This window comes from Colossoma macropomum, unplaced genomic scaffold, assembly GCF_904425465.1.
Source record: "Colossoma macropomum unplaced genomic scaffold, Colossoma_macropomum, whole genome shotgun sequence".
Lineage (NCBI taxonomy): Eukaryota > Metazoa > Chordata > Actinopteri > Characiformes > Serrasalmidae > Colossoma > Colossoma macropomum.
This window is the reverse complement of record NW_023494793.1, coordinates 15,995,210-16,022,815: the sequence shown is the minus strand read 5'-3', so window position 1 is coordinate 16,022,815 and position 27,606 is coordinate 15,995,210. Positions and strand designations below refer to the sequence as shown.

Below are 27,606 nucleotides of genomic sequence, written 5' to 3'. Positions count from 1 at the left end.
ACACTATAAAAGTGCTCTTCATTCATCATTAACTTATGAAATTTTCCATGTATGTGCTGTGCAAAAATGTCATATTTGCACACTATCTGACAAGCTTCCGTCATATCTGTGTTCCCATGCTTTACACTACAACACACTTGATTCAGCTCATCTGTTACTTCCAGAGAATTGAGGAATTATTGATGCTTTTTCATTAAATCCAAAGAGACGTGTAAATCACCAATAATGTACTACTTGGATATTTGGTAAATGCTTAATCCCCTCTGAAACCGAGGTTAATTAGCAAGAGATGGTGTACAAGCTTGCCATACAAAGACTGGTTGCATCTGTCATTCTGTCTCAAAAGCACTGTTAGATTTGTAAAGTGTGCCAGAACAAAACTGCTGTTGTAACAGAAGGAAGAAAAGCCCCAGGAGTTTCCCAGTTGCTAGTACCATTTAGACTGCAACCTATAACCCAAGCATTTTGAAAGTTTCTACATGGAGTTATTGTGCAACATCACTTGATAAAACCACAGAGTAATATTTAACAAGTGCTGGTAATTCTGGATTCCAGTCTATAAAGCACAATACAACTGTTACAGCAGACTTCCTTTGGAAAATCTTGCTATAAGTAATGCAGAACAGCAGCAGAGTACAGTACAAACAGACTGAGTGACATAACATAATTTATGCAAATGAACAAATGAACGTGTATGATCTCATACATACAGAGGCAAACACATGAGACACAGTGAATGCTTTATAATTAGTCTGTTTATCTGGCAGCTTGTTTATTGCAAAAGCATTCGAATGTCCACATTTTCACTGTAGAACTCACAAAGAACAAGAAGTAGTATTTAGTCTGTATCGGTGTTTGTATAGCCATATTAGCCTTAGTTTCACTTGGCACCGGATTGAAAAGGAAATTCGTGGTGTCATAGTTAGCCACATGGGGCATCCTTTGTGACTGACTCTTTCATCTCTATTGCTAACGCAACTATAGATAAAAGCACTGAATGCAAATGCCTGCACACACATTGAGTGCTCTAATAAGACAATGACCCAAAGGCAGTGGGGGATGGGGTCATGATATAGCGCTGGAGAAGTACATCTCCAAATTTGAATCAGCACTGAAGTATGCACTTCACTTGCTAAAACCCTCAACACAAACGAGCAGAAAATAGCTGGAGTGCAGTAGAAAATATTAGTGAGTTTTTACATCTAAGCCAGTTACCATCGTTTACATTTTATTTATATTCATTTGTGCTTAACATGCTCACTGGAAACAGTTTCAGTGAGCATACAGTGCTAGTATTTCAAGATGATTTAAAATGACCCAGGAACAGGGAGAAATCCCATACAAATAAAAAAATAGCACATACTGAATATAAATCATAATTGTGTCTTTACACCACCATGGCAAAAACAAACATTGTGATTTCGGTGCCCCCCTTTTAGAAGCCACACATCTTACACCGCTGCGGTGTTTTCCGGGATGGTTGATTTCGCTCTATTCGGTAAGTTATTCGGGCATCACGCTCGGTCCTGGACGAGGATGTGCTCCTAACTGCTGGTGAACACGAAGTCTACGAGGGGGTCTGAGTGACGACATCGGCTAAGAAATACACCGTCCTGGCCCAGCTCAGTGGACCGCGTTCATCTGATTTAGACGCTGCTTTTGTGGTTTAATTCTTCGTTTTTCTTCGCGTTCAAAAGGCGAAGTTTGACGCAGTGAGTTCAGTTCTGTCTCAGGACGCTGGGACACTGCAGCTGGAGTGTCGGCCCATATCCGGATCCCAGGACAGGTATGACTGTAATACGTTAGCTCTCGGTAGCTATCTTTAATTACGATATGTATTCGACTTTCCTTTCCGTCTTTTTCCAGGACCTTTTGGACTCCATTCAGCCCAATTGTTCACTCTTATTGTCAGCTTTGCTTATACCGGTATATGTCAGTTATACTGTGTATTCCGTCTCCTGTTTGGAAGTTAAATTATGCCAGACAGCATATGCTGAAGGACACAATGGTGTTTTGTTCCTGTTTTCTCGGTCGGTATCCAGGCTCTGGTACACAAAACAAACTCAGCAGGACTGAATCGCAGTACGTCGCCAACCCTGCTGGCTAGTAATGGGCTTCTAAACTACTCTGCCGCTGCTAGCCAACTTTAGCCAGCTAGTTAGCTAACAACAACAAAGATGCTAACGTTAGTTGGCTCAATGAGACCAAAATGGATAGCTTCCATAACTAAGACTCGGTCGCCAGCTAATCAGGAGAAATTATTCGTCTGAATAAATGCAAATAGTTTTGTTGCTTTCTCAGCTAGCTTCGGTAAAGGAGTCCTCCGAAACTGGCTAGGTTAAGGTTGTTAGCTTGTATATCATGTCAGAATGAGGGTAACTACCTAGCTTAGCTAGCTAGGGTTAAGTGGCTAGGAGCCTGCACTAGTTTGTTAAGCAAAGTCTAGGTTTTATTGGGGAAAGCCAAGGTTAAATGTTAAGGGGAAAGTCACTTCCGTACAAAACGCAATACATTATCCTGTTTTGTCCCTCCTAAACCATATCTCGGTTGGAATGCGAAGCTTGGGTGGCCCAGAGTTAGACTGGCCGGCGCACATCAGCCATGGTGCAGCAGTGTAAAAGTAGTGCCGAGAAAAGATGTGGCACAGTTAGTTAGCTGGATACCTTACGGTGGATAAGAATTACCTTCACCCCAGCTGCGACTGGAAAAGCAATAACTAGTGTAGTACAGCTGCCCCAAATACTGTTTGACATTTGTGCCAAACTTAAAATGGATTAAGTTTATTGTGTTAGAAAACAAAATGTCAAGTGACATTTATTTTAAGCAAACCGTTCCAAGACTTACAAGTCATTTCTTTGTGGCAAAGTCTGCTTTTAATAGGCAGATCATTACCGTTTGAACATTTCCTTTGTAGACTTTTGCAGGTTTGCGTTCACAGACGGCTCTGTAAGAAAAAAACAGCCCTAGACTTTTTCCACCTCTGTGCTTTACAGTACACAGTGCTGGAGCTCTTTTCCAGGCATTCTTCACATAGAGTGTCCTATCAGCTTGATCTTGTGCTAAGTATTTTTTTCTGAAACACATTTTATTTTGTTAAGCACTGCATGAAAGTTATCTAAAGAACTTTAATAAAGCCAAGTTTTTTGGCCACTATCTACTGGAAATGTACGGAGCCCTGCTGGTGACATCCTGTATAAATAAAAATAATGCGTAGCCACGACTTAATAAAGCGTGGGAACGAGATCCTAATGCATGACCATGACTTAGTAAGCCGTGATCTCGTTCCCATGCCTTACTAAGTCATGGCCAGGACTTAATCATCTCATTCCCACACCTTACTAAGTCGTGGCGACACATTAAGATCTCGTTCCCACGCGTTAATAACCCTGATGATTACATTTATACAGGATGTCATCATCAGGGTTCTGTAGAAATGAAAGGGTGTAGAGCATGTTGAATTGAACATTAAAGGGGTATTATTAATTACGATAACTAGTGAAATTAATTTAAGGATATTCTGCAATCAGGACACTCATGTCCACATACTTTGTACAAGAAAACCATAGACATCACTCAAAAGTTTTGGAATTAATGTTTTCATGTTGTTGCAGATATATGTAAAATTATTTGAATATGATACTATGGAAATATGATATTGTGAAGTCAGTGGTTTCAAATAATTTTGAGGAAGCTGTTAAAAAGAAAATTTAGATCAGTCCAGAATGATGAATGAAGCTGTTCCAACATGACTAAGCATTGTGAATGATGTTATAATAAAATGACTGTAATTAATAATTAATAAAGAGAATGACTTTTTTATTTGAAAATCAATGATCAAAGGCCGATACTCTGATGAGAAGTACTTTTAACAAATAACTGCAATATATCCATTATTTAATAACTTCTTGTTTCCCAGATATTTGAAGTACTAAGTAAAACATAGTAATACATTTGTTATCTGGTTTATGTAAGCTGCATTGCAAAGGTAATATTGGATAATATAATGACAATAACAACAACAATAGTGATAAACTTTATTTGTATAGCACCTTTCACACATTTAAAGTGCAGTTCAGAAGTGCTTTACAAGGAGAAAGGCAAATGAAAGCCATCATAAGAAGAAATAGAAAATAGAGACAACAAAAGCATTGAATAAGGAAGGTAAAAATGAAAATGTAATAAAACCTCTATAAATAAGTAATTCCAAAAAAAGCTTATAAAAACAATACAATCAAAATAATAATAACAAACTGGGTACAGCATGGTATTGAAGTCCAGGAAAAAAAAACATTAAAAATATAAAATAAAAAAATAATTGTTCCAAAATGTGAAATGATAAAAATAAAAAGTAGAGAAAATTGAAGCTGAAAGCTTTTTATTAAGAACAGTAATCCTGTTAGACATTGTGGAGCATATTCTGTTAGACAGTCTGAATTATTTTTTTTAATTAATAATATTTTCAATGTGTATTAAGTGTGGCCAAAATAAGTTCAAATTTATATCACAATATTTTAGTTATTTGGCAAGATCGGTATCACAAAATAAAAAATAATTAAAAAAAAGACTTGCTTTGCTTTCCATGTGCAGCTGGTATAAAAGGCTACACTGATTAATATATCATAGCCAAATATGGTAGAATTGTGAGCATGTCATTACATTGCACTGTTTGATGCAGAAATATTTTAATGAGTTTTCTAAAAAGACTGTATTTATCAAATTTACACCACAGCAATAATGCTAATTTCTTATTAGTGCACTTATGGGATTTGCAGTATTGTGATAGTGCCATGCTAACAGTGATGCTATAGCACAGGGGTTATCAACTGGACTCAGCAAAGTATTTCAGTGGACTAAACCAGCATTTGAAAAAAATCTGTAGTAAAGCTACTTAACATATGTAAAAATTGTCATATTTCAGCGATATACATGAACATCTTATCTGTATCTCTTCTGTGGCACTGGTCAAACGTGGAAACATTAAGTGCCAGCACCACTACATAAGAAATCTCTTCAAATTAACTTACTCCTAAAATAAAACAGTTTATCAAAATATATTTCATGTGTCTTATTTTATTTTATTAGTTGTCTGGACTAGTCATTAATGGGTAAGCATTTAAAGGTAAATGTTGTCACCATTCTCTTATGTTAGTGTGTTTATCCGCACTTTTGTAAGCAAGAAAAAATATGAAGGCATTTGAAGCTCACAACATAAATATTTTAAGCATATAACTGCTTGAAACAGACACTGAAGTAAAATATTTTTACTTTCTATGTTGCTGTTTACAGCAGGGCCAGCTGTTTTGGGGGCCCTAAGTACAATTAGAGGTTATCTAATAAAAATGACTGCCACAGCTGGTCTAACTTACTTAGACTGGATGCTTTCGAATAAGGTACAGTTTAATTTCCAGATAACCTTCTCCACTACTTCTTGTTGGCCAACCACAAGCCAAAACAAATGGCATAACATTAACACCCCAAAAAACTAAACATAGCATTATCTTTAAGCTTTTTCTAATCTTCCCTTTTTCCTCTTTGTTTTTTAGCTTAAGATATGCACATTGTTTTTTCCCCTCGCTTGAGTATCACAACATAATTGTGCAGTAATAACTAGAATTTGTTAGGGGACCGCCTGGCAGCCGTAGGGCCCTAAGCACCTGCTTATGTCACTAGATAAAGCCAACACTGGTCCTTTAGTCCTTTAGTAATAATTTGAACTTGGCATGTTGTGCTCACAATGTATTTGATAGAAAGTGCAATCCTGCTGTGAAATGTAGTGTGTTTATGTTAGCTTACTTGATAAAGCCCTAGTCCATGGTATCAACATTACACATTTAAATGTGACCAGTAGCTAGCTAAACAGCTCATTTCACGTTTCATTGCTGTAGCTGGGAATGCTCTCAAATGTGGTGCTACAGTGCGTGAGCCCTCCGGTCCAGTATTATGATCAGCGGTCACTGGTTCTAATTGCTGCATAAAAGTTTTATTAAAATTGCCCAGGGGAGGTGTTAAGTTGAGGTGTTGTAGATATTGAGTTATGATTGTCCTTGCAGGCCCTCGAATGAAGTGAGCTCTGATGGACCGGATGAAGATTATTAAGAGACGTTTGTCTATGAGCCTGCGCAGTGCTCGACCAGTGGACGAGAACCTATCAGAGCTCACAGAACATGCAGCACCAGATGAGGCCCCAGCTTCACGGGAGAATGGTGAGAAAACAAACAAATTAAAGTAAATGGGTCGTTATTAGGGAATAACTAACATGACAATGATGGTCTCAATTATCTTGCTTAATATTGAAATCTCATTTATTTATCACAGTTGTTCAGCTTTCACATTGTACAAGTCTATATACCTTCAAATGTATAAATCCTTGAATCAAAAATAAGATCCCTTATCACACTGTGTATATCTTTTAAATGCTAAATATAAACAAATTTAGACATAAAATTTTAAAAAGTGTCACTACAGTATGCAACCAAGTAGAAAAGATGCTTACAATAAGATTTTCAACATATAGTTAATGTTCCAGGGTCAATAAAAATTGAAATCTTGGTTTAACAGTATTACAGCTGATTTTGTTTAAGTAATTGATGAAGCCAAAAATTGTCATCATGATTTGAGTATGATTAATTATGCAACCCTGATTGGTTATTTGCTGCCTGTTACCAAAAAAAAAAGTAGCGCAGAGAACTACCTGATACAGATAGCTTATAAAATGAATGCAGCCCAAAATAAGTGTGACTCACTGTTGCTCATATAGTGGTGCTAGAATTTTGTGAAATTCTGCATTAATTTGACCTAAATATGATCAGAGGTTCACCTTAATCACAACAAAGTGAACCCAATAAACAAATAACACACACAACGACATAGTTTTTCATTCATTTATTGAACAAAGGTATCTAGCATTAAATGTCTTTTTGTTGGAAAGTGGATTTGAACCTGTGATTTTAGTAACTAGTTTGCCCTCCTTGAACAGCAGTGACATCAACCAAATGTCTCCTGTAACTGTTGAGGAGTCTTGCACATTGGCTTGGAGAAATTTTGGTTCATTCTTTCTAATAGAGCTGTTTTAACTCAATGATGTTCGTTGGCTTCTTGCATGAACTCCATTTTTCAGGTTCTATCACAGCATTTTTACTGGATTACTTTTATTTTGTGGCTTTAACCATTCTTTGGTGGACTGAGTGGTGTGTCTAGGGGTGTTATCTATCAGCAAGACCCACCTTCTTCTGAGCTTTAGTTCACAGGTGGAATCCCTGAGGTTCCCTGTTGATACAATACAGAATTCATAGCACCGTCATTTATAGTAAGCTGTACCATGACAGTAAAAGCAAACTGTATTATTCCCCTTACACTTGCAGTGATCTTTGTTGGACAACCAAGATTTTTCTCCATTTGTACATTTTTCCCTTTTGCACATCTGCCTGACAGTGAAGTCCAAACTCTTAAGAAATTGTTTTGCAACCTTTTCTGCAGCCTGATGAGCATTGACACATACACTCAGCCCCTGATTCAGTTTGATTCACAAGGTCAAATGTAGGCAGAAAAAGGGTTCACAACACTATTTTGTAGCACCATTGTACATGACTAAAACCCTTCTACATTCAGTACCTGGTTTACTTCACTACAATTCTTTAGCCAATCATGTTCCTTAAGATGTATTTTTTCTTCCACAACAGCTGGAAGCATATGGATGGTCTGTCTATATAAATTATTGTTGATAGTATTGCTTGAAAGCATCAATTTTGACTATCAAAAGTCCCAGAAGTCTCTTTACAAAGAGAAAAGGATATATAGCCCATTAAAACTTTTTAGACAGAGACTTGTTGGTCTTTGTGGTATCAGCTACTTATGCTTTCTTTGCAACTGGGTCACAGATTCCTTGTAAATGGTGTTTAGAAATGCAGGTTAATAGGACCTTTAAACCACAAAATGAAACTTAGAAATACTGACAATATTGAATACTGAAAATATTTATTGTAAAAAAGTCCATCCTGTGAAGGTGAAATATCTACACATAAGACTTGCTCAAATGATTCTGTGGTGCATGATCTGTGGAATTGAAATTGTGTGAATGTCTAGGCATTGTGCCCACAGGACAAAATTCTAATTCCAGTGCTAATCCACTGATTAATAGCACTGACTGTAGATTTGTAGGCTAATTACTAAAGGGAAGCTAAAAAATTATATATTTCATTGAAAGTCTATGCAACACCCTATGTCACTCAACACTGATTTTGTCCAATACTTGTGATGTTAAACTCTCAATGTGATATAATCAACACATTTTTAGATATCATGTTATTTCAATGATATTGTGCAACCTGAGGAAAACTATGTGTAAAGACTAATTTAAAGGAGAATTCCACTGACTTTTCTATATGTCCACATTATTAAATGGTTAAGATGTAAACTAAACAATTCAGAGTGGTTTTATATGAAATGCTCCATTTTACAGAAACAGTCAGAATTGTTCACAGCGGTGGTTGTAGTAACCAGACATTTGAGGAATTTAATACCTTTAAAAGCCTCACAGAAAGTTATTACATGAAATGGTTACAAATATGCAGCCTGATGCCTGAGACATTTTGGCTTAAAATTTATTTATTTTTTATTTATTCACATAAGTTAAAATACAAATGCCTTCAATAATTTAAAATTTAGCCAGTCATGTTCAGTAAGGTGTATTTCTCCTTTCATAAGTGCTGTGCATAGATGATTTACCTATATGAACTATTGCTGATAGTATTGCTTGATAGCATCAGTTTACCCAAAGAAAACATGTTTTCAGATTCACCATTATTGTACCATTATCAACATTACATGTAAACATATACATGTAGGTTCACTGGTGGTTTTGGATTATAAATTGTGGATATTGCAGACTTCCTGGTTCCTGTTACTCTACCACTGTAAAAAAGTTGATAATTCAAAATGTTTGTCTACAATGCACCATTTCATTTCATTTCAGGTTTAATCACTTTGCTAATTGAATTATGCAGATATTTTGAACGATCAGTGGAAATTCCCTTTAAGGCTGGTTTGAATTAGGTTACACTGAAAATGAAGCTGCGACAACACCACTTTTTCAATGCATACTTAGAAACGATTTGCGTAAATTTGTGGTAAAAGTTATTTTTGTACTATGACTAAACCTAATTTTAGCATGAGGCAAAACATTCATTGGATTTAATTAGCTCTGAGGTTGTTAAACAGTTTCAACCACAAATTGTACATGTAGGCTTTGATGCTACATCTTGAACCTTACATCTTGAACCTTACATCTTGAACCTTACATCTTGAACCTTACATCTTGAACCTTACATCTTGAACCTTGCCTGCCATACTCTCTATCTCTCTGTTAACCCTTAGAAATCAACTTACCTACGTAATTAATTGTATTTCCATTTGATTTGTATTACAAGTCAATTGTACAAGTACAGACTGTAGTCCATCTGTTTCTCAGCATGTTTTTCCCCCTTTTACCCTGTTCTTCAATGGTCAGGACCCCACTGGACCAGCACAGAGCAGGTATTATTTGGGTGTTGGATCATTTACAGCACTGCAGTGACACTGATGTTAGTGTGTGTTGGTGTGTGTTGTGCTGGCACGAGTGGATCAGACACAGCAGTGTTGTTGGAGTTTTTAAACATCTTAGTGTCACTGCTGGGCTGAGAATAGTCCACCAACCAAAAATATGCATCCAGCAACATCCTTTGGGCAGTGTCCTGTGATCACTGATGAAGGTCTAGAGGATACAAACTGTGCTGCAGCAGATGATTTATTGTCACACACTAACGCACCACGACTATGTCAGTGTCACTAATGTGCTGAGAATGATCCACTGCCCAAATAATACCTGCTCTGTGGTGGTCCTGTGGGGGTCCTGACCATTGAAGAACAGGGTGGAAGGGGGCTAACAAAGTACGCAGAAAAACAGATGATATTCAGTCTTTAATTGTAGAACTACAAACTCTACCTATAAGGTAAACGGACCTGTTTTTTCTTTTTTCTACTGAATATCAGATTTTTCATTTTCTGGATTTTTCAAATTCCAATTATAATAAAATCTCATCCTCTATTTATTAACACAAATATAATATTGGCTGAAATTTTTAGAATCCGAACAGAATTTCTTTACTTGACCTATAAGTGAGAAATAATAATAGATAAAATTACACCCTGCTTTTGTAATCAACAGCGATAACTGCAACTTTTAAGGGTTAAGTAAATATTTCCCCTTAAACTTTTCCTTTGTATGTATATATTTTGTCTATGTCTGTCTCTTTCTTTCCTTGGCATGTCTCCTTATTTGACCTTTCTGTACCTCTCTACCCAACTCTTGTACAGCTGCTTGTCTTTTACGTTTTTCATTCATTTCTCTCTCTCTCTCTCTCTCTCTCTCTCTCTCTCTCTCTCCTCTCTCTCTCAGAGCCCATGGTTTGCCCCGTGCCCCCTCCTGCATCCCACAGTGCCCCTTCTTTCTTGAGACAGTATGCAGGGGGTTTGGGCCGCGGCGCGATCCGTAGAGACGGCCTGGACCGACCTTATCTCTCCCTTCACCGGACTGGTTCTCTCGGTGACTCTCTATCCCAATTATTTTCTTTCTCTCTTTATTTCTCTTTTGCTTGTGTCTGTGACTTTCACTGTCTCTCCCTGGTTACTTCTTTTGTTCAGGTAGTTCTATGCTCAGTGTACAGTAGACTGGCAAGGGGTAATTTTAAAGTGACAGATTAAACAAGTATTCATCTGTGATTATGTTGAAACAAAATGACAAGTCAAAACAACTTTCAATATATTAAGCTCATTTTGTTAAATAATGACTTCATGCTTCAGTACATTCAGAACAGAATATGGTTATTTTGCCATTCAAATTTCAATAAACTCACTGAAATCACTGCTAAAACAAATAGTAGCTATGTATGTATACACAAAAGGATACCTAGTTTAACTCGTTTAGAGTTTTCCAAATTGGATAGTGGTTGATATTTGCCTGAGCTTTGGAATACATTTGGTTTTACTGTACATTTTAACCAGTTGTTAAAACCTAAAATTACTTAAGTGCTTAGCTATTGCAAGGGGTCTCTTTACTTTACTCTTTATAAAAACTGTCCACACAATTTCAGATGGATGATGAAAATGATGTTCACTTTCATTCTGAAAGCTTATCACTATGAAGGCATAGAAACTGTAAGTGATGATGAAGATTTATATGGTTCAGAACTAGCCCAACAAACTTTACTTGGTAAACAATTTATTCAATTCCAATGACTAGTTATCATGTTTCTATCACTTTTAAAGCTAAAACAAATACATTATCTGCATTACATGTCAAACTTCTGTTTCAGTTTAATATTTAAGGTTCTGTTTATAAGTTCTATTTGCAGCCACTGCAGTTTCAGTTTTGGTCTATTAAATTAATGAAGGAAAAACTGAAGAACGAAAGATCAAAGGTCTTTCTGTTATCTGTGAGCACATTGTAGCATAAATAATTGCTGCAAAGCCCACTCATGCGTTATATTTATTTATTTACGTACTTATTTGTTTATTGTATGGGGCTTGTCCCCATGATTGAGTGTTGCAATGGCGACCAGGGTATAAACCAGATAAATGTATAAAATAAAAATAGTAGCTGAAGTAGTGTGATTAAAAAAAAAAGTAAACAAATTATTATTCGTAATATGCACTCATACATGTCAGTGAGCTGATCGTCTAACACTGATTTAAATAATTTTGTGGTACTGAGAACTGTAATTTAATATGTATGTGGATTTGATGTAACATTTGTTAATTTGATATGTGCATTAAAACTATTAAAACATGCTTTTTTGCTAAAAGAAATTATTAATAAATTAATTATTAAAACCTTTTAGTGATCAAACAAGATGAATGATGATAAATTCTTACATATTCTTAGATGACCAGAATTGATATGCCCCCTTTCCTGTACAAATCACAAAAGCACAAAAAAAAGTGGAAGCAGGAGTGAGCGTGTAGAAAGTAAACCAACACTAAGGCCACAGTATACTTGCTTTTAACTATGCGTATGCACATGCCAATGACAGCCTAAACAGTAGGGACAGTATACCTCAATATGATCAGTGACGTCAGTAGCACACTGAACAAACCATAAATAATGCTGACAGTGGCAGAAACACTTGAAGAGAGGCTGATAGAGCTTGTCTTCATTGTCATCGCTGTTACTGTTTCCTTCATCTTCTCAAAATAGATAATAAAGTCAGCTCATTGACTGTTGCTGTGTTTGCTGTTGATCTGGCCGTACAAAACCACATGCAGCTGTCAAAAGTTGCAGTGACGATTGGGGATTTATCGGCCCTTGACTGCCCCTTAGGGGGATAGGACTTTTAATCATCTAAATAGACAATAGCTACACGTATGAGTATGTGAATAGTGCTGCTCACGTAGCTGAAGTGTGCACACACATATGCAAAATTAAAAGCAAGTATACAGTTGCCCTAAACATGTTTTTTGTCGTTTTGGGCGTTATGATTAGGTTAAAGATATATATTATGTGAACATTATGTTTGGATAATTTGTAAATCATCACGTTCTCTTTAACAGACTTTCAAATAAATATCTATTAATTCAACTTAACTTTTCCACCTAACTGTAATTCTGGTTCTATTCCTAATCTTAACCCTAATGCTGCTGTTAATCAGCTTTTCCTCAGATAGTTTGTTAAGGTGACTGATTATGCTTAGGGTTATAGTTTCGCTTTAGCTTTAATTTATCCTGAAGTTTAGGCACCAGTGATCACTTGCATAGAACAGTGAATTTTGCCATAAAATTTTCCTTTATCTTAAGTGAGCTGTGTAAAATCCAAGTTGAAAATTGAGAAAATTCATAATTGTAAATTGAATTTTAGATTGAGTTTAAGATTCAGCACTTCAGGCTTCAACAGTTGCGCAATTGAAATATACAACTTTGATTTATCCCTTAAGCCTTTAACTTAGGATACTTTAGAGGTTTTTTGCAATTGACCACAGGTCACTGGTTAGAGCTAAATAAGGACTAGAACTTAGGAAGTTTTAGTTATATTAAGATGTAAGGTGTCACAAGTACACTAATACATGTGTTTTGTGTGTTTAGGCATAGTACATGAGAATGTGAAGATGGGATCAGATGGAGAGAGTGATCAGGCTTCAGGAACTTCGTCCGATGAGGTTCAGAGTCCTGTCCGAGTCCGCATGCGTAACAACCATCCTCGACGTATCTCCAATGAGGTAATGCAGATCCATCCCTGAAGCAACATCTAATATGCTCAGGCCTGATGCATGTAGTATAAACTCACACGTACATAAACAATAAACACATAGACAACAATATTTCCATTAATGGGAAGTTTGATCCTTTCTGTAAGTGATTGGTAGTAATCAGTGATACAGAAGTATGTCCAAAAGTATCAGACATCCCATCTAATTAGTGAATTTCTTTTTTTGAATTTCTAATTAGTGAATTACTGATATACTTTAATGCGGACCATTTGCTGACACAGGCTTTCAGTTGCACACACAGCTTAGATGGTCTCCATAGAAAGGCATTGCCAATAGAATGGGACACTCTTGAGCAGCGGCACATGTGCCTGAGGTCAACATGCTCAAAGACAAGTGTCTGCTAGAGGGGTGTATAGCCTGTCAGTATTGAGCAGTGTAACTCTTTTTGGCTGATGTTACAACATATAGTGTAAAATCTTCTCAGAAGAGTAGAGTCATTGCAGCAAGGAGGGTTAAAAATATCTGTTAATACCCTTGATCTCAGAGGAAATGTTGGATGAGCTGGTGTCTGCAAACCTTTGGACATTATACATATATACAGTATACATTATTTGGACAGTATACAGTTCTCATTGTTTATGACCTGAATAACATTCTGAACATATTTATAAACCATATTTATAAACTGAATAGCAGGTTTCTAGTGAAAAAAATGTTGTTGCCTAAAATAACAGTCTAGAGAGTCTAAATATGTTTATGCTTTATTTCAAGATTGCATTGTAAAATGGAAAAATGTCCAAATACAGCCATGATAAGCTACAGTTGGTGGATTTGATTTGTAATCATGGGTACACTGTTTCATTGCTTTTGGCTGGCTGTATTGTTATGTCTTGCCTCGTTCTTAGTCTCTCTCACATTCTTCTTTCTTCTGAAGGACATTAATAAACGCCTATCACTGCCAGTGGATATTCGTTTGCCAGAAGGCTACCTGGAGAAGTTTGCTATGAACAGTCCTCCCTTCGACAAACCCTTGAGTCGGAGGTTACGGCGTGCTTCTCTGGTAACACATTTGGTCCTCTTTCTTTCTCTCTGCATTTGTGTTACTCTCTCGCTCTCTTTCTCTTTTTAATTTTTATCTCTCTATCTGTTTTGTACAAATGCACAGCCACTATCATTTACTCAGTGAAGCAAGCACAGACAGTGTTGTGGAATTCATTCACAGAATCATTGACACAAAATCTGTCAGTTAACACTGAATCGAGAACTTTTATCAGGAATCATGAAATAATTTATCGTTACTGTGATTACTTTTGTTGACGTGATGCACAAAATGGGTACATCATAGACATCGCCAGAATTCCTGAATCATCAAGTTATTGACCCCTGGGCTGAAATTAGTGGGGCACTACCTAGCTAGCTTTTTTTAGGTAGTCAGTGATTTTTTTTTTTTTTATAATATCACAGCAGGTTACACTACAACTTATTCAGCACCATGATGGTAGCATACTAACCGTGGAGCTGGACACCTCACCTCTATAAACACAGTGATTTTTTTTCAGTCAAGACCAAACAATAGCATATAGTAACAATAATTAACAATACTTAATATAATCCCTACAAAACAACACTTCCCTATAAAGCATGCGTTTGCTTTTGACGAGAAACATTTACAACAATGAAGATGACATCAACTAAAATTGGACAACTTAGTTGTACATAATAAAGTCAGAAAAACATTCCAGCATCCAAAGCTAAAGTGCACTGCCACAGTAGGCATAGACAAAGCTTTTTTTCTATATATCCTCTGATGACAGTTCGCAGATCACTACCGACAAGGACGATGTAATTTTGTCCTTTAACTTGGGTGACATTTTACATTTGGCTTTGGAAATGTAGCTTGGGAGTGAACAAATCATTGCTACGTAGATTTAAAATAAGTAAATAAAATACAGTAAAATACAGCAAAAAAGGTATTTAGAAAGGTAGGTACCCTCCCTATCTGTCTCTTTTAGCAGACACTCCTATCCATAGCAGTTTAATATGGTAGACAAATGCAGCGCTAGGGGTCTTGCTTATATTTCCCCCTGAACAGGAAATTGAATCTTGAATGGGCAGAGTAGGGGTGTCATCCACTGTGCTATCTGATTGCTTTACATGCGTCGCATTACTTTTGAGTCAAGGAAGGGTTGCATGACTTTGGGAAACTCAACTATGCACTTACTGGGGAATTCCACTGATTTTTTTTAATGTCTGCATAATAAATTGTTTAGATATACACAAAGTCGTTCTGAATGGTGTGATAGGCAATGCAGTACTGTAGAGAAACTCACAGTGGTGCTGATAGGAACCAGAGGTCGCAAGGTTTGCAATGCAAATATAGCCATTTTATTTATATCCAAAATGACCAGTGCACATGCACATGTCTTCTTAGGTTTAATATGTATATTATGTACATATTGATAATGGTAAAATAGTAGTCGACTCAGAGGACACTTCTGAGAGCAAAACAATATGTATATTATGTACATATTGATAATAGTAAAATAATAATAGATTAGAAAAAGTTTGAATACCCCTGTTCAAATTACATTTTGTTGATTTTCTAAGCGATGACAAGTTAACACATCCTCTACAGGGAACAAACTTAAATACGGTGTTTTTCTGAAAATGTCAGTGCACCATTTGTATTTATTAGCTGAGTTTAACATACTGGAAAAACATAAAATACAAAATGTGCTATAACTTTTGAAAAGGCCAAACTTTTTGTTGTATTTTTCCCAATGAATGAAGTTCAACAAATAAACAGTAATTGTTTATTAAAATGTGCAACTGTGTGTAGTTTTGATAAATGAATAACACTAGGAATATTTCAAGATCAGAAGTTGTCTCTGAAAGAATGAGTAAAATTGATATTAAGATTGAATCCAAACAGAACAAATTCAGTACATCTACAGTCAAAGTTTGTTAAATGAAAACAGCTTTAATCAGGCCTTAAATTTGGTGGTAAATTAATTCTTGAATTTAAAAAACTGCTGAAGGTTGAAATTGTTCATTTGTCATCTTCATTGGCTTTGTCTCAAAACACTCACAGTAGGCTGTTTGTGTTTGTGTGAGAGAGAGGGAGATGCAGAGAGATGGAGAAAGGGAGAATGAAGTAGATCACATGCTTCATTTGTTAAGTTGGTCAGTGGAGATGCTGATGATATAGGACACATGGAATAGAGGGAATGGAGGGAGCACATTTAGCCTCTAGTGGAAACTCTGGAAAAAAAAAAGCCTAGTGCGTGTACAGTATACACGCGCATTGTGCTCCTGGGTTTGTATTAGCCTAGTTTCTGTCACTTCAGTGACCAAAGCATTTCTGTACCCAACAGGCATGGAAGAAAGAGAGAGAAAATTGTTTGAGACACGGGTAGGCATGGAAAACCAGATAGCAGCATTCAGATGCTGTGCACTCACTTCAGTACTTCCCTCAAGCTGTTTGTGGGCATTGGATTTAGAACAAACATGTTAAGATACAAGACTTTTTCAAATTGTTTTCAGATTAGAACTTGCTTCTTTTGTTTTAGCTCTCATTTTTTTCCTGACCTTTTTCATGTCTTTATTTTTGACAAAATGTTTTTTGAGGTTCAGTATGTTTTAAATTCAGGTCTTGTTTAAAAAAATGTTTATTTTATATACATTAAACTCCAGGCATTTTTTTTGCCAAGAAGATGAGGACATCCATAATTTTGGACTTGAACATGGAACGTAGTGTGCTGGGCTGGACGCATTGTGAACTAGTAATTAAAATGATTAATTGTTTAGCCCAAGATGAAGCAGGACACGCAATAAATGCAGTGTTTAAAGGAAAGAGGCACAACAACTTGAAACTATGGCTGACATGGAGTTTTGTTTGCAAGTATACTAGCAAGCACACTATCTAATTTGTGAGCTGATCTACCTGAGGTTTTATTGAAGTTAATGTTGTGCTAACTAGCTAGCATGCTTGCTATACAAATGACAACTAATCAGCTAATCCCTGCCCATTTCAAGATGTTTTGCCTTTTTCCTTTGAAAACTGCAGCAGTTCTTTGCTTCAGACTGAAGGTTTTTCTGTAAAGAAAGCCTCGCTAACTTTTTGATTTTTTAATGAAAAATCCTATTTGTAGTCATAAAAATAAATTTGTTGACATAAAAAGTTAGTCCATAAAATATATTTTATTAACATTTCCAGTCCAGTAAACTTTTGTTGGTGGGGTCTTTTGTTCAGAGCATTCAGCAAAGTTCAGTTTGCATTGTTCAGCTTTTTGTGGTCTTGGGAAGGGTTATATGTAAGTGTTTTAGTGAAAGGACAGTAAAAGGATATTCCTTATATTGTAGTTTTATGTTAAATTTAGTCCTTAGTCTTCTTAATTTAGGTAATCCAAAGTGCCTTTATGAAGCTTGATCTCTTCTTGCTGTTATTACTGCAAACTCATAATTCGTTCTTCTGGTTTCTTACTATTTAGTATTGTATGTACATTATATACATTTATATACACCAATATATTGATGATGAACCCCTTACAGTTTTTCTCTCTCCCACACAGTCTGAAATTGGCTTTGGGAAACTGGAGACATACATCAAACTGGACAAACTGGGAGAGGTAAGAAACTAACCAAATAGACAAAGTAACTGAGAGGCGGCTTGCTGTATAGTTCTTTTTCAAAGGTTATGACTACATATTTATCACAGTGTTAGATGTACTCAGAATCACCCCTTTTTACTTATACTTTCTCTCCAACTTTCTCATAGATTTTGTGTGCTTTAGCCAGTAAGTAATAGAAAAACTCCTTTCTCATTGAGATAACCCATAACATACAAACCCCACAGGCTTAAGAGCTTGTAAGTCTAGTTACCTGTAGTAACACAATCCACCTTGCAAGCTACTAAAAACAGACTTACAACTGTTCAAAGACAGTTTACACCTCCATCCAAAACTTGGTTGCACTAGGCTACACCAGCAGGGGGATAATAATGAAAAGTTGCAGCTGACAGACTAATCAGCCAAGCATGATGCTGATTGGTGGGGTACAAGCTTACTTGTCACCTGCATTAGCATTGCAACTCCAGTGCAAAACTAAAGAAGAACACTTAGGTAAAGAAGCTAACTTTGGATGCACTACATTTGAGGTAAGAAAATTGTGGAAATTTGATGTTTGGCCAACCACAAACAAACCAGGTACATGAGTAACCATGTCATAGTCACATTTTGAAGGATCCCCAGTACCAGAGAAACAAAATCTTTGTTTGGTGCTTAATATTTTAAGTATATAGGTTCTGGTGATGTTCTCATTGGGTGATGGTAAAGTTCAAAGCAGTGATCATAAGCCTTGACAAAGTAAATATTACCAGAAACAATGATCCAAATATCCAACATAGACATAGACCAAATGGGAGTCCACGAAGAGGTTTGTTTATAAAAGGTTATCAGAAGTAGAATACAATTAATAGATCTCAAAATGGGGGCTCCTAAGCTGCACAACTGTCTAAGCATTGGCCTTGTCATCAGGAGATCACGAGTACAACCCTTGGCGAAGCCACAGCTATCCGGGAGTTCAGGAGACCATAACTGTTCTTACTCTCTCTGAGTAACTGATTATATTTGATGATTATTGGGTATTGTTAAAAAAAAATGTAAATATTAATACAAACACCTTGATCAGCAGTCAAGATTTTGGAACAAGCCTAATGGTGAACAGGTCATAAGATTGAGGTATAGAATGACACTGGATTTTTTCATACTTGGTAGTATTTAAGTAATTCAGTTGATACTTTAAAGGTATTGAATTTTGATACCCAGCCGTATGTAGAGTGGCCCTCTACTACCATTACTCAGTGCAGTGCTGGCCAACGCAGGCTTCTTTTAGCTGATTCTCCTCCCTGTGTGTTTGTTTGACAAGTGGGTGGAAGTGGGGTGAAAATTGGTTAACAACTTCACAAATCACAGTTTACGGATTTTCCATTATCTGTCTAGGGCACATATGCGACTGTGTTTAAGGGGCGCAGTAAACTGACTGATAGCCTGGTGGCCCTGAAGGAGATTAGGCTGGAGCATGAAGAGGGTGCACCCTGTACTGCTATTCGAGAAGGTAAAGCGACATGTGCAGTACCTCAACATTAAATCTCATACAGAAATTGAATGTGTTAATAAATATAAGCAGGTGTAAGGATTGATACAATAATGCCAAGTTTTCTAAATATCCTTATTTGTCTCTCTCTGTATCCCTTTCTTTATACTGCTTTCTCTTTTTTAGTGTCCCTCCTGAAGGATTTAAAACATGCCAACATTGTCACTCTTCATGACATCATCCACACAGACAAGTGCCTCACACTAGTCTTTGAATACTTGGTCAGTATATACGAATAAGTATATTATCTGTTTTTGTCTGTGTTGATGAGTAGGTACTTTCCTAACATGCTTGTTTTTCTGATGAATATTTAGGAGAGGGATTTAAAGCAGTACATGGATGACTGTGGGAACATCATGAGTGTCCACAATGTAAAAGTGAGTCTGTGCAGATGTTTCTGGTCTGTAACTGAAATATCCAAGTTAAACGTTCTAACAAGTAAAATTTTATTCATCTGAAAAATATGTCTTTTTGGTCAATTTGAGTCATGTCTCATCTTTTATTAGTGGGGGCAAAGAGGTCCTACTTAGAATGTGTGTATATATATATATATATATATATATATATATATATATATATATATATATATATATATATATACACACATACACAAACTACCCTTTCACAAAAGTTCCTTCCCCCTTCAAGATACAGTACATCATCAGAAGGGTTTTTCTTACTTTAAAACTGGAACATCACAGGCATGTTTATAACAGAATAACAGATGATGCAAAGGTTAAATTTTTCATTTGGCTGCGGTCCCCCTTCACAAACTGCTACTATGTGTTTCATCTAAACCTGTGGAAATCCATCTTTAATCTGAATTTTTTTTAATTCCCAAACACTAATAAAACAGCACACTTTTGGCTTCTGTGACCAAAATGACTGCCTTTCACCAGTATTGCTTGGATCTGACCCATTGCACCAAGCAATAAAGGTGTATTGTAGCCTGCAGAAGTGTTAAACTGAATATCAAGGAATTAAATCAAGTTTGTATAGTTTTATTATTATTATAATTATTATTATTAGGAATCTGATTGTTTTAAATCCAAGCAGCCATTGCTTTTCCGATCTGCTCATTTAATACTTGATTATTACTGATTTCTGCTCTAGATCTTCCTGTTCCAGCTGTTGCGAGGACTAGCATATTGCCATCGCCGTAAAGTTCTACATAGAGACTTGAAACCACAGAACCTCCTCATTAACGACAAGGGAGAGCTGAAACTAGCTGACTTTGGTGAGTATACACTGTTCTAATAGTGCCAGATGAATACACACCATAAAAAGACAGCTACTTAAAAATAGGAAGAGTTAATGAGGTCAAGGTAGTCATGAACTCCAACATGGTTCCAACCCTTCAATGTAAGACTTTCCATTTTCTTAGGATCTGTCATATCTCTACATCAATATGGAAAAATATACATACATCATGAATTCTGGTGTTGTAGGTCTGGCTCGAGCGAAGTCTGTTCCCACTAAGACTTACTCTAATGAGGTGGTCACACTCTGGTACAGACCACCTGATGTGCTTCTAGGATCAACAGAGTACACTACTTCTATTGACATGTGGTGAGACACATACACAAACACATACACAGATAGCATGTTATAGTTGTCACATACATATTTATTTATTTCCAAAATCATTCAAGTCTCAGGGAATACATTTACAAAATATTAAAAATGTTTGCTGTTTGTAAGATACTAAAATTGAGTGTTATATTAAATATCCAGCCAAATATCCATTGAAGGAAAAATCAAAATAGAAATAAATAAAACACGACTTGGAACTAATATTCTGATAAGCACGAGTCATTGACATCCCTCAGTCTAACAATCCCAGCCTGTTATGCCACTGAAGCAGAACTAAACATATCGGTGCGAACAGGGAGAAATGTGTGAAATGGGCTTTACATATCGTCGCTGTTGGGACAATACCTCCTATCTCCATTTTTGTTGTTTTTTTTTTGCTTTTTGCAATGAAAGCACAAATTTTTTGAGTTGAAAACACAAGTTGCCCTTTACATTATACAAAATGCATTAACTTCCAAAAGCTAAGAACATTTTTTCTTTCTCCTGTAAGGTTACCATTTTGAATATACAAGGTTTTATTCCGACAGCGACAATATGCATGCAGAAACTATACCTGCTATCTCCATGGTCCACAAACATTATACAGCTTTTATATGGCAACATGTTATAGAAGGTAAAGTTCTTATTCACTTTACTGCTGGATGTGCATCCAAGGAATGCTGGCATGATTAGTTGAATAAAAAAACAAACAAACTGACAGATAAAGGAACAGACAATCAAATAAACAGGCGACAGGCAGACAGACAGATGAGCTGGCTTGATAGCTCAGTTGTGCTTGCAAGGTTGGCTTTTGCTTGGTTGTTTGCTCTTTCTGACTTGAACAGAGAGAGGCTGTAGGGGAACACAGTTCTCTTCCACATTAGCCTTGTGATTGGTGAAGGTAATGCTTATGTTATGAAAGTGCTACCGAAGTGTAGGACTGCAAAAGAGGAGAAATTTGGCAAAATACATTGGTCATTTAATTGGGTATTGGAGTTATTCACAGTACATACTTTGTACATGTATATTTTGTGCCCCCAGGAGCAAAATGGATTACGTTAAAAAGAAAACATGAATTATTTGTGGCTTTAACACAAATGGATACATTATTCACCAATGAATGATGCACTTTTGTTGTGCTTTTGTGTTGGAAGTGTACTTAGAATAACTGTCTTTTTGAAATGGAAGTTTCCTTGGTTTTTAAGGAGTCTCTTGGTCTCTTTATTTTTGTCATGGAGTGACCAAATTTAGAGCAAAAACTATGTTTTTTAATAGCCATTCAATGGATCGATCTTGTACTTGAAAACATTTTTTAAACTTAATTCTGTAGCATAAAAAAGCACTATCGTGTCTAGAAAGATTGTCTGTTGTCTCACTGTGGATACTTCTTGCTGGTTAAATGTGGAAGAGGACATTTTATTTAGTCTCTGGTTTCTGCGAGGGTAGAAATTATAGTGTTACAGTCATAAACCAAAAGGTGTGATTACAGATAACTGTGTTTATAGACGACTGTATTTAGGAGCCACAAGTGGAGCATAGGATTCGACTGTATTTATGTATTTAAAGGGGCCTGAGTCACACTCTAATTAGTGAGGATACTGTCTGACCTCTGCTAATGCTCGTCACATTCATATGTCTATAAATGTGAGGAGGCCATGTAGTTCCTTTCCCTTCTTTCAGATTTATATAATGTTTAGCGGCAGAGTCTTTTAAAACTATCTTTGCTTGCTCTGTTTGCTTTGAGATGAACTACCCAGGAATCTAATGTAGCAATGTAATGATGTAGTAATGTAGTACACATCCTGAAAAACCAAGCACAGGCCAGCTGGTTAACTTGTTGTAGCTTTTTATATCTACTTAGTTATATTTTAAATAGTAATATTAAAGCATAAAATAGCATTTTATTATTATTTTTACAGTTGTTTTATTTTTGTAGGTTCATTTTATGTGAATAATCGCTAAAATCTCACATTCAGTTATTTATCTTTGCATGTAGGGGGGTCGGTTGTATATTCTATGAGATGATCACAGGACGGCCTCTTTTTCCTGGATCTACAGTGGAGGATGAACTTCATCTAATATTTCGCATTCTGGGTAAGAGCTGCCTGCCTGTGTATGTGTAGTTAATTTTTTGTTCATTAAATTTAGCACAATATCACTTACCTCACAAAGGCAAAGAACTTGGGTTATCTGTGTGGATAATCCAAGTACCAATGCAGGTGATATACAAACCCTGAGATTTACTTACTTGAAGATATTGGAAAGACGGAAAGCTTTTTAAAAACTTTATCTTCCTCAATAACAAATCTGGATGGTTAATTTTTGTCATATAATCACAAACAAGCACCAGCCACACTTGAAATTTTGCTGTAAATTGAGCTGCTCCCAAGCTGACTGGATGCAAATTATCCACCCCGGAAAAATAGCAAACCATTATGTTTTCAAACATTCTGATTAGGTCATTCTGTTTTTTTCCAGTACCAATACTGAAATCTTGAATATTAGTATATTTGTCAACATGATAAATATGTATGATTTCTTTTATTTTAAAACTACTAAACTTTACATTTAAAATTGCAATCTGAAAATATTATACTCAAACTGCTACTGCGGTAAAAACATATCTTAACAGCATGGCATACAAAACTGCAGTTTTTTATATTCTTTTAAAACTGATCCACAAAAAAGCAAATGTCACACTGTGAGTGTATACAAAATTTCACAGCTTACCGTGGCCAGAAGATATCTAACATGCAAAAATGCCAACTGCAGACTGTTGTTTTTGTGTAATGTGTAAGGGCAGACAATTTTCAAACCGATGCTACAACCAAAACACACCCACAGGAAACAAATTTTTAGATTCCTCAGTAAACACGTGAGGATATCTCAACAGCATCAAAGAAATATAACTGAAATATTATAACTTTTTTTAAAATATTACATTTTAAAATACTGTGTACCTTATATACCGTTTTTAATTCAACAATATTTCTTATACCTACAGTGGTCTGAGACCACGGTGGAATTTTTATTCATTTAAACTTCATAATAATGGAAAAAGCTATTTTCAGTACTTTTAGATCCCACTGTGTTTCTTGAAGAAGCATGCTTTCCTTCAAATTAATAATTCTAACAACAGTGGCCAGCACGTCTGAGACTGTTATCAGATGATCTACTTTGCTTTATGTTGCATTAAAAATTCTGTGATATTTAAATATAGATTTGTTACAGAATCAAATCAGATTTGTTGACAGGAAATGATAGCGATACTGGGTATTAGATTAGTGTCATCTGATGATCATTATTTTGCACTTTGTAGAGTGATTTTATATTCACCTTTATTTGATATCTGTCTGTGTGTTTATATGCATGTTCTCCAGGCACTCCTACTGAGGAGTCCTGGCCAGGGGTCAGTACCAGTGAAGAGTTTAAGACCTATAACTTCCCTCGATATCGTGCCGAACCTCTTGTCAATCACGCACCCAGGTTAGTTTATAACATTTTTTTTTTCCGAATTTCATTTATTTTCATTTTTATACTATTTCATACCACCAGCTGTCCTTTATGTAGTGTTAACATTATATGACGGATGGATCACCAGAAATGATCTGAGATTACTTGAAATAAAATCTGGTTACATAAATCGTTTAAATCTGCCACCAGAGGAATTACGGCACATGCATGTCTGCGCTGGCTATAATAAAATGTATTACACTGTAGTACCAGAGCTTTCTGTGTGCTGCAGTATTTTCTGTCACCATATATAAGATGCACAAGGCTTACATTTAGCGTTGGATGCACTGCAGTATTTTCTGAGTGAGCATGTGAGCTCATTCGGAACACCATTTTTATTGAGAAACTTTGCTCTTAAAGGAGAAGAGTGGTTTAAACAGCAGAAATTACAAGGTTTCGTTGCAGCAACAATGACGTTTGTATATAGGTGCATATGCATGCAGTGTCTTATTACATTTCTGACTTTTTTCTTCTTTATTTACAGGATAGACAGTGATGGTCATGACTTAATTAATCAGCTATTGCAGGTCAGTAGGATTTACTTTATACATTAAAAATTACATTGAAAACCATTTCCTGAGCCATGGTAATATAGAATTGAGGGAGATACCATAATGACCACAGATTTAAGGATGCCAGTAGAGCAGCACAGGAATTCACTCCTGTTTTGTGTGTCCCTGGATATGTGTCTGTGTGCGTAGTTTGAGGCGAGGCGGCGTATCTCTGCAGAAGACGCTCTCAGACACCCCTACTTCAGGAGTCTGGGAGAGCAAGTGCAGCGACTGTCTGACAGTAAGTATTAAACACTACAATTTGAATCATACTTCATGCTAGGGGTGTAAAAAATGCATTGGATGATTCAGCTGCATAGATTCTGGAGTGTCCTATCTCCCTCATACAAGTTATAGATTCTGTTAATAGTGTGAAAAATATTCCCTGGGGTGGAAGAGATTATATCCGAGTTTTATTAGACCTTTGTTGAAGATTTGGCCCATTTCTGGTTAGAAGTTTTTTTGTGAAAGAATTAATAATGGCACTCTTTACTTTATCACATAGTACAATAACTCTTATTCCTAAATCCAAAAAAGACTTATTGCTTATTGACAACTAGTGTCTGATTAGCTGCCTCTTACACTACAATATTTTGGCTATTATTATTTTTTTTTATTATTTATGGGTTTATGAAAGACATGCGTAAAATATTCAGCTTGTAGTTGACTTTTTATTTAATTAATTTAAAAATAATTTTTAAATAATTAAAATTTTTTATTTAATTGGATTATGCAGATTTAGTGCATGATGACTCAATTAAACATGAGTTCATTTTAAAAGAAAATTTGGCTTGGATTTGAATTCAAATGAGATATATGCCAAGGGTGCCTGATTTCACCATATTTTTTTCTGTTAACCATTCAGCCACTATTAGCTGACTGTATCCATGCTTTTTTTAAAAAGACTCTTCCCAGATGTCATTCATGTATTTTCAAAAGCTTCCCATCTTCCCCTGAATATTAATTAATGTGAGCTGATTGCAGCTGCAAAAATGTGAGATGCCCTATATTTGTCACATTCTAGTCAAAGACATGATGACCTAGGAAATAGTCATAACTAAAAAGCAGAAAGCTAAAATTTTGTGTGCTGCAGAAAGTTTAGAAGAGATTTAATCAATGACAATCAATGCAGAGGAATTTTATCTAGTAAGAGCAGGATATAGCTCTCCAAAGCAGAGGGTATTTCTAGTGCAGCTATTTCCTCGGATGTTGATAAAAAACACTTTGTGAAAAGATGGATCAGTTGCTGTATAATTGTGTCTGAAAATTAAAATACATAATTAGAAAAGAACTAATGAACTGTTGTAGTAAATGGGGTCTTAATTTTAGTCATTTAATTTAGACCATCTGGAATTTCATTTCTCATGCGTTTTCTCAGTTGGGAGGGTTGGAGTTTATTTTAGTTTGTAACTATGACAATTCATGCTGTTCTTTCTAATTTCTATCAACAAGTACTATTTGCCTGGTCTCTTATAAACAATTAATTGAGGACGTTTTATCTCTTCAGTTTTCAATAAGGCTCCAATAATGTGGAGTAAAAAAACATGTTGATGATGTGACTGAGCAGGCTATGTGTGGCTTTTAACACTAAATATTCTAGGCTGGTGTTAGGTCCACAAATAGCTGAAATATACTTCTCAGACAAGCGAACGTTGGCACATCACCCACTGAAGAGGAGAAAACACCTGTAAAAGATTACAAGTGTCCACTAGTATCCAGTGCTGCGCTGGTTAGCTGTAGTTTTATCTCATTCGAGGCACTTGGTTATGTTACACAAAAAACTACTTCCCTTGGCTATTTTTGAATAATATACCATCATGCTCTGCATGATGCTGCATTTTTGTACAAAGGTGCGCCACAGCTGTACAGTATTTCAGCCGAAATGCTTTTTTTGGTGGCGTTTTTCTTTCCTTTTCCACAGTTAACCAGATATCTGTTCGTGAACTCTTATGGACACTCGAATGTCAAAAGTAGTCGGGATATACATGCCCAATGTGAACTGTTTGGACTGGGAAGGAAACAGCACATTCTGAAAGTGTAACAATGCTTGAAACTCTTTTATTTCAATATACGCAAAGGATTTTTCATGGGCCCTTGAAATATCTTTGCATAGTGTTCACATCCTTTAATGAAGAAGTTCAAGTTCACATGAAGTTAAAGTCTTTGTGCTGTTTTTTCCTGACTCTGTCCTGAATTCCTCTCCAGCTGCCTCCATCTTCTCTGTGAAGGAGATCCAGCTTCAGAAGGACCCAGGAAAACGTTCTATAGCATACTCAGAGTCAGGTGAGTTTGGCTAACTCAGAACTCTCCTTCAAGTGCATTCATGTTTTTGACAGAGCTGACTGTCTGGTAGAGCTTGGAAAGATGCACTGATTTCCTTGCATCTGGAGATATATGCAGCCTTTGCCATACCACATGGATCATGCTGATGTGACAGGTGAGAGACTGCGCTGAGAGTTGGATAAAAGTGAGAGAAAAATAGGACATTGTAAGTAAATAGTTAAAAAGGAAAATCACATTCTCTCTTTACTGTGTCAGCCATGCTTTGTGTCTGATCTCATGCTGAGTCATGTTTGACTACA

The 27,606-nt window shown here is 36.1% G+C and overlaps 1 protein-coding gene across 4 annotated transcripts in view; it reads left to right on the top strand.

Annotated features, from left to right (window-relative positions):
- The first annotated feature begins 1,373 nt into the window (after positions 1-1,373).
- Positions 1,374-27,606, top strand: part of LOC118813351 (cyclin-dependent kinase 16) — a 33,627-nt gene continuing 7,394 nt past the window's right edge. The window contains exons 1-16 of one of the 4 annotated variants that reach the window (XM_036578636.1): positions 1,374-1,786; positions 6,051-6,203; positions 10,433-10,579; positions 13,111-13,244; positions 14,170-14,295; positions 17,807-17,863; positions 19,235-19,349; positions 19,515-19,609; positions 19,703-19,765; positions 20,502-20,625; positions 20,837-20,957; positions 22,957-23,054; positions 24,341-24,446; positions 24,958-25,000; positions 25,175-25,265; positions 27,230-27,307. In XM_036578636.1, the coding sequence (XP_036434529.1) occupies positions 6,074-6,203; positions 10,433-10,579; positions 13,111-13,244; positions 14,170-14,295; positions 17,807-17,863; positions 19,235-19,349; positions 19,515-19,609; positions 19,703-19,765; positions 20,502-20,625; positions 20,837-20,957; positions 22,957-23,054; positions 24,341-24,446; positions 24,958-25,000; positions 25,175-25,265; positions 27,230-27,307 (1,528 nt within the window). In that variant the 5' untranslated portion in view covers positions 1,374-1,786; positions 6,051-6,073. The remainder of the gene's footprint in view (positions 1,787-6,050; positions 6,204-10,432; positions 10,580-13,110; positions 13,245-14,169; positions 14,296-17,806; positions 17,864-19,234; positions 19,350-19,514; positions 19,610-19,702; positions 19,766-20,501; positions 20,626-20,836; positions 20,958-22,956; positions 23,055-24,340; positions 24,447-24,957; positions 25,001-25,174; positions 25,266-27,229; positions 27,308-27,606) is intronic. The other 3 variants (XM_036578637.1, XM_036578638.1, XM_036578639.1) reach the window with 3 other exon arrangements.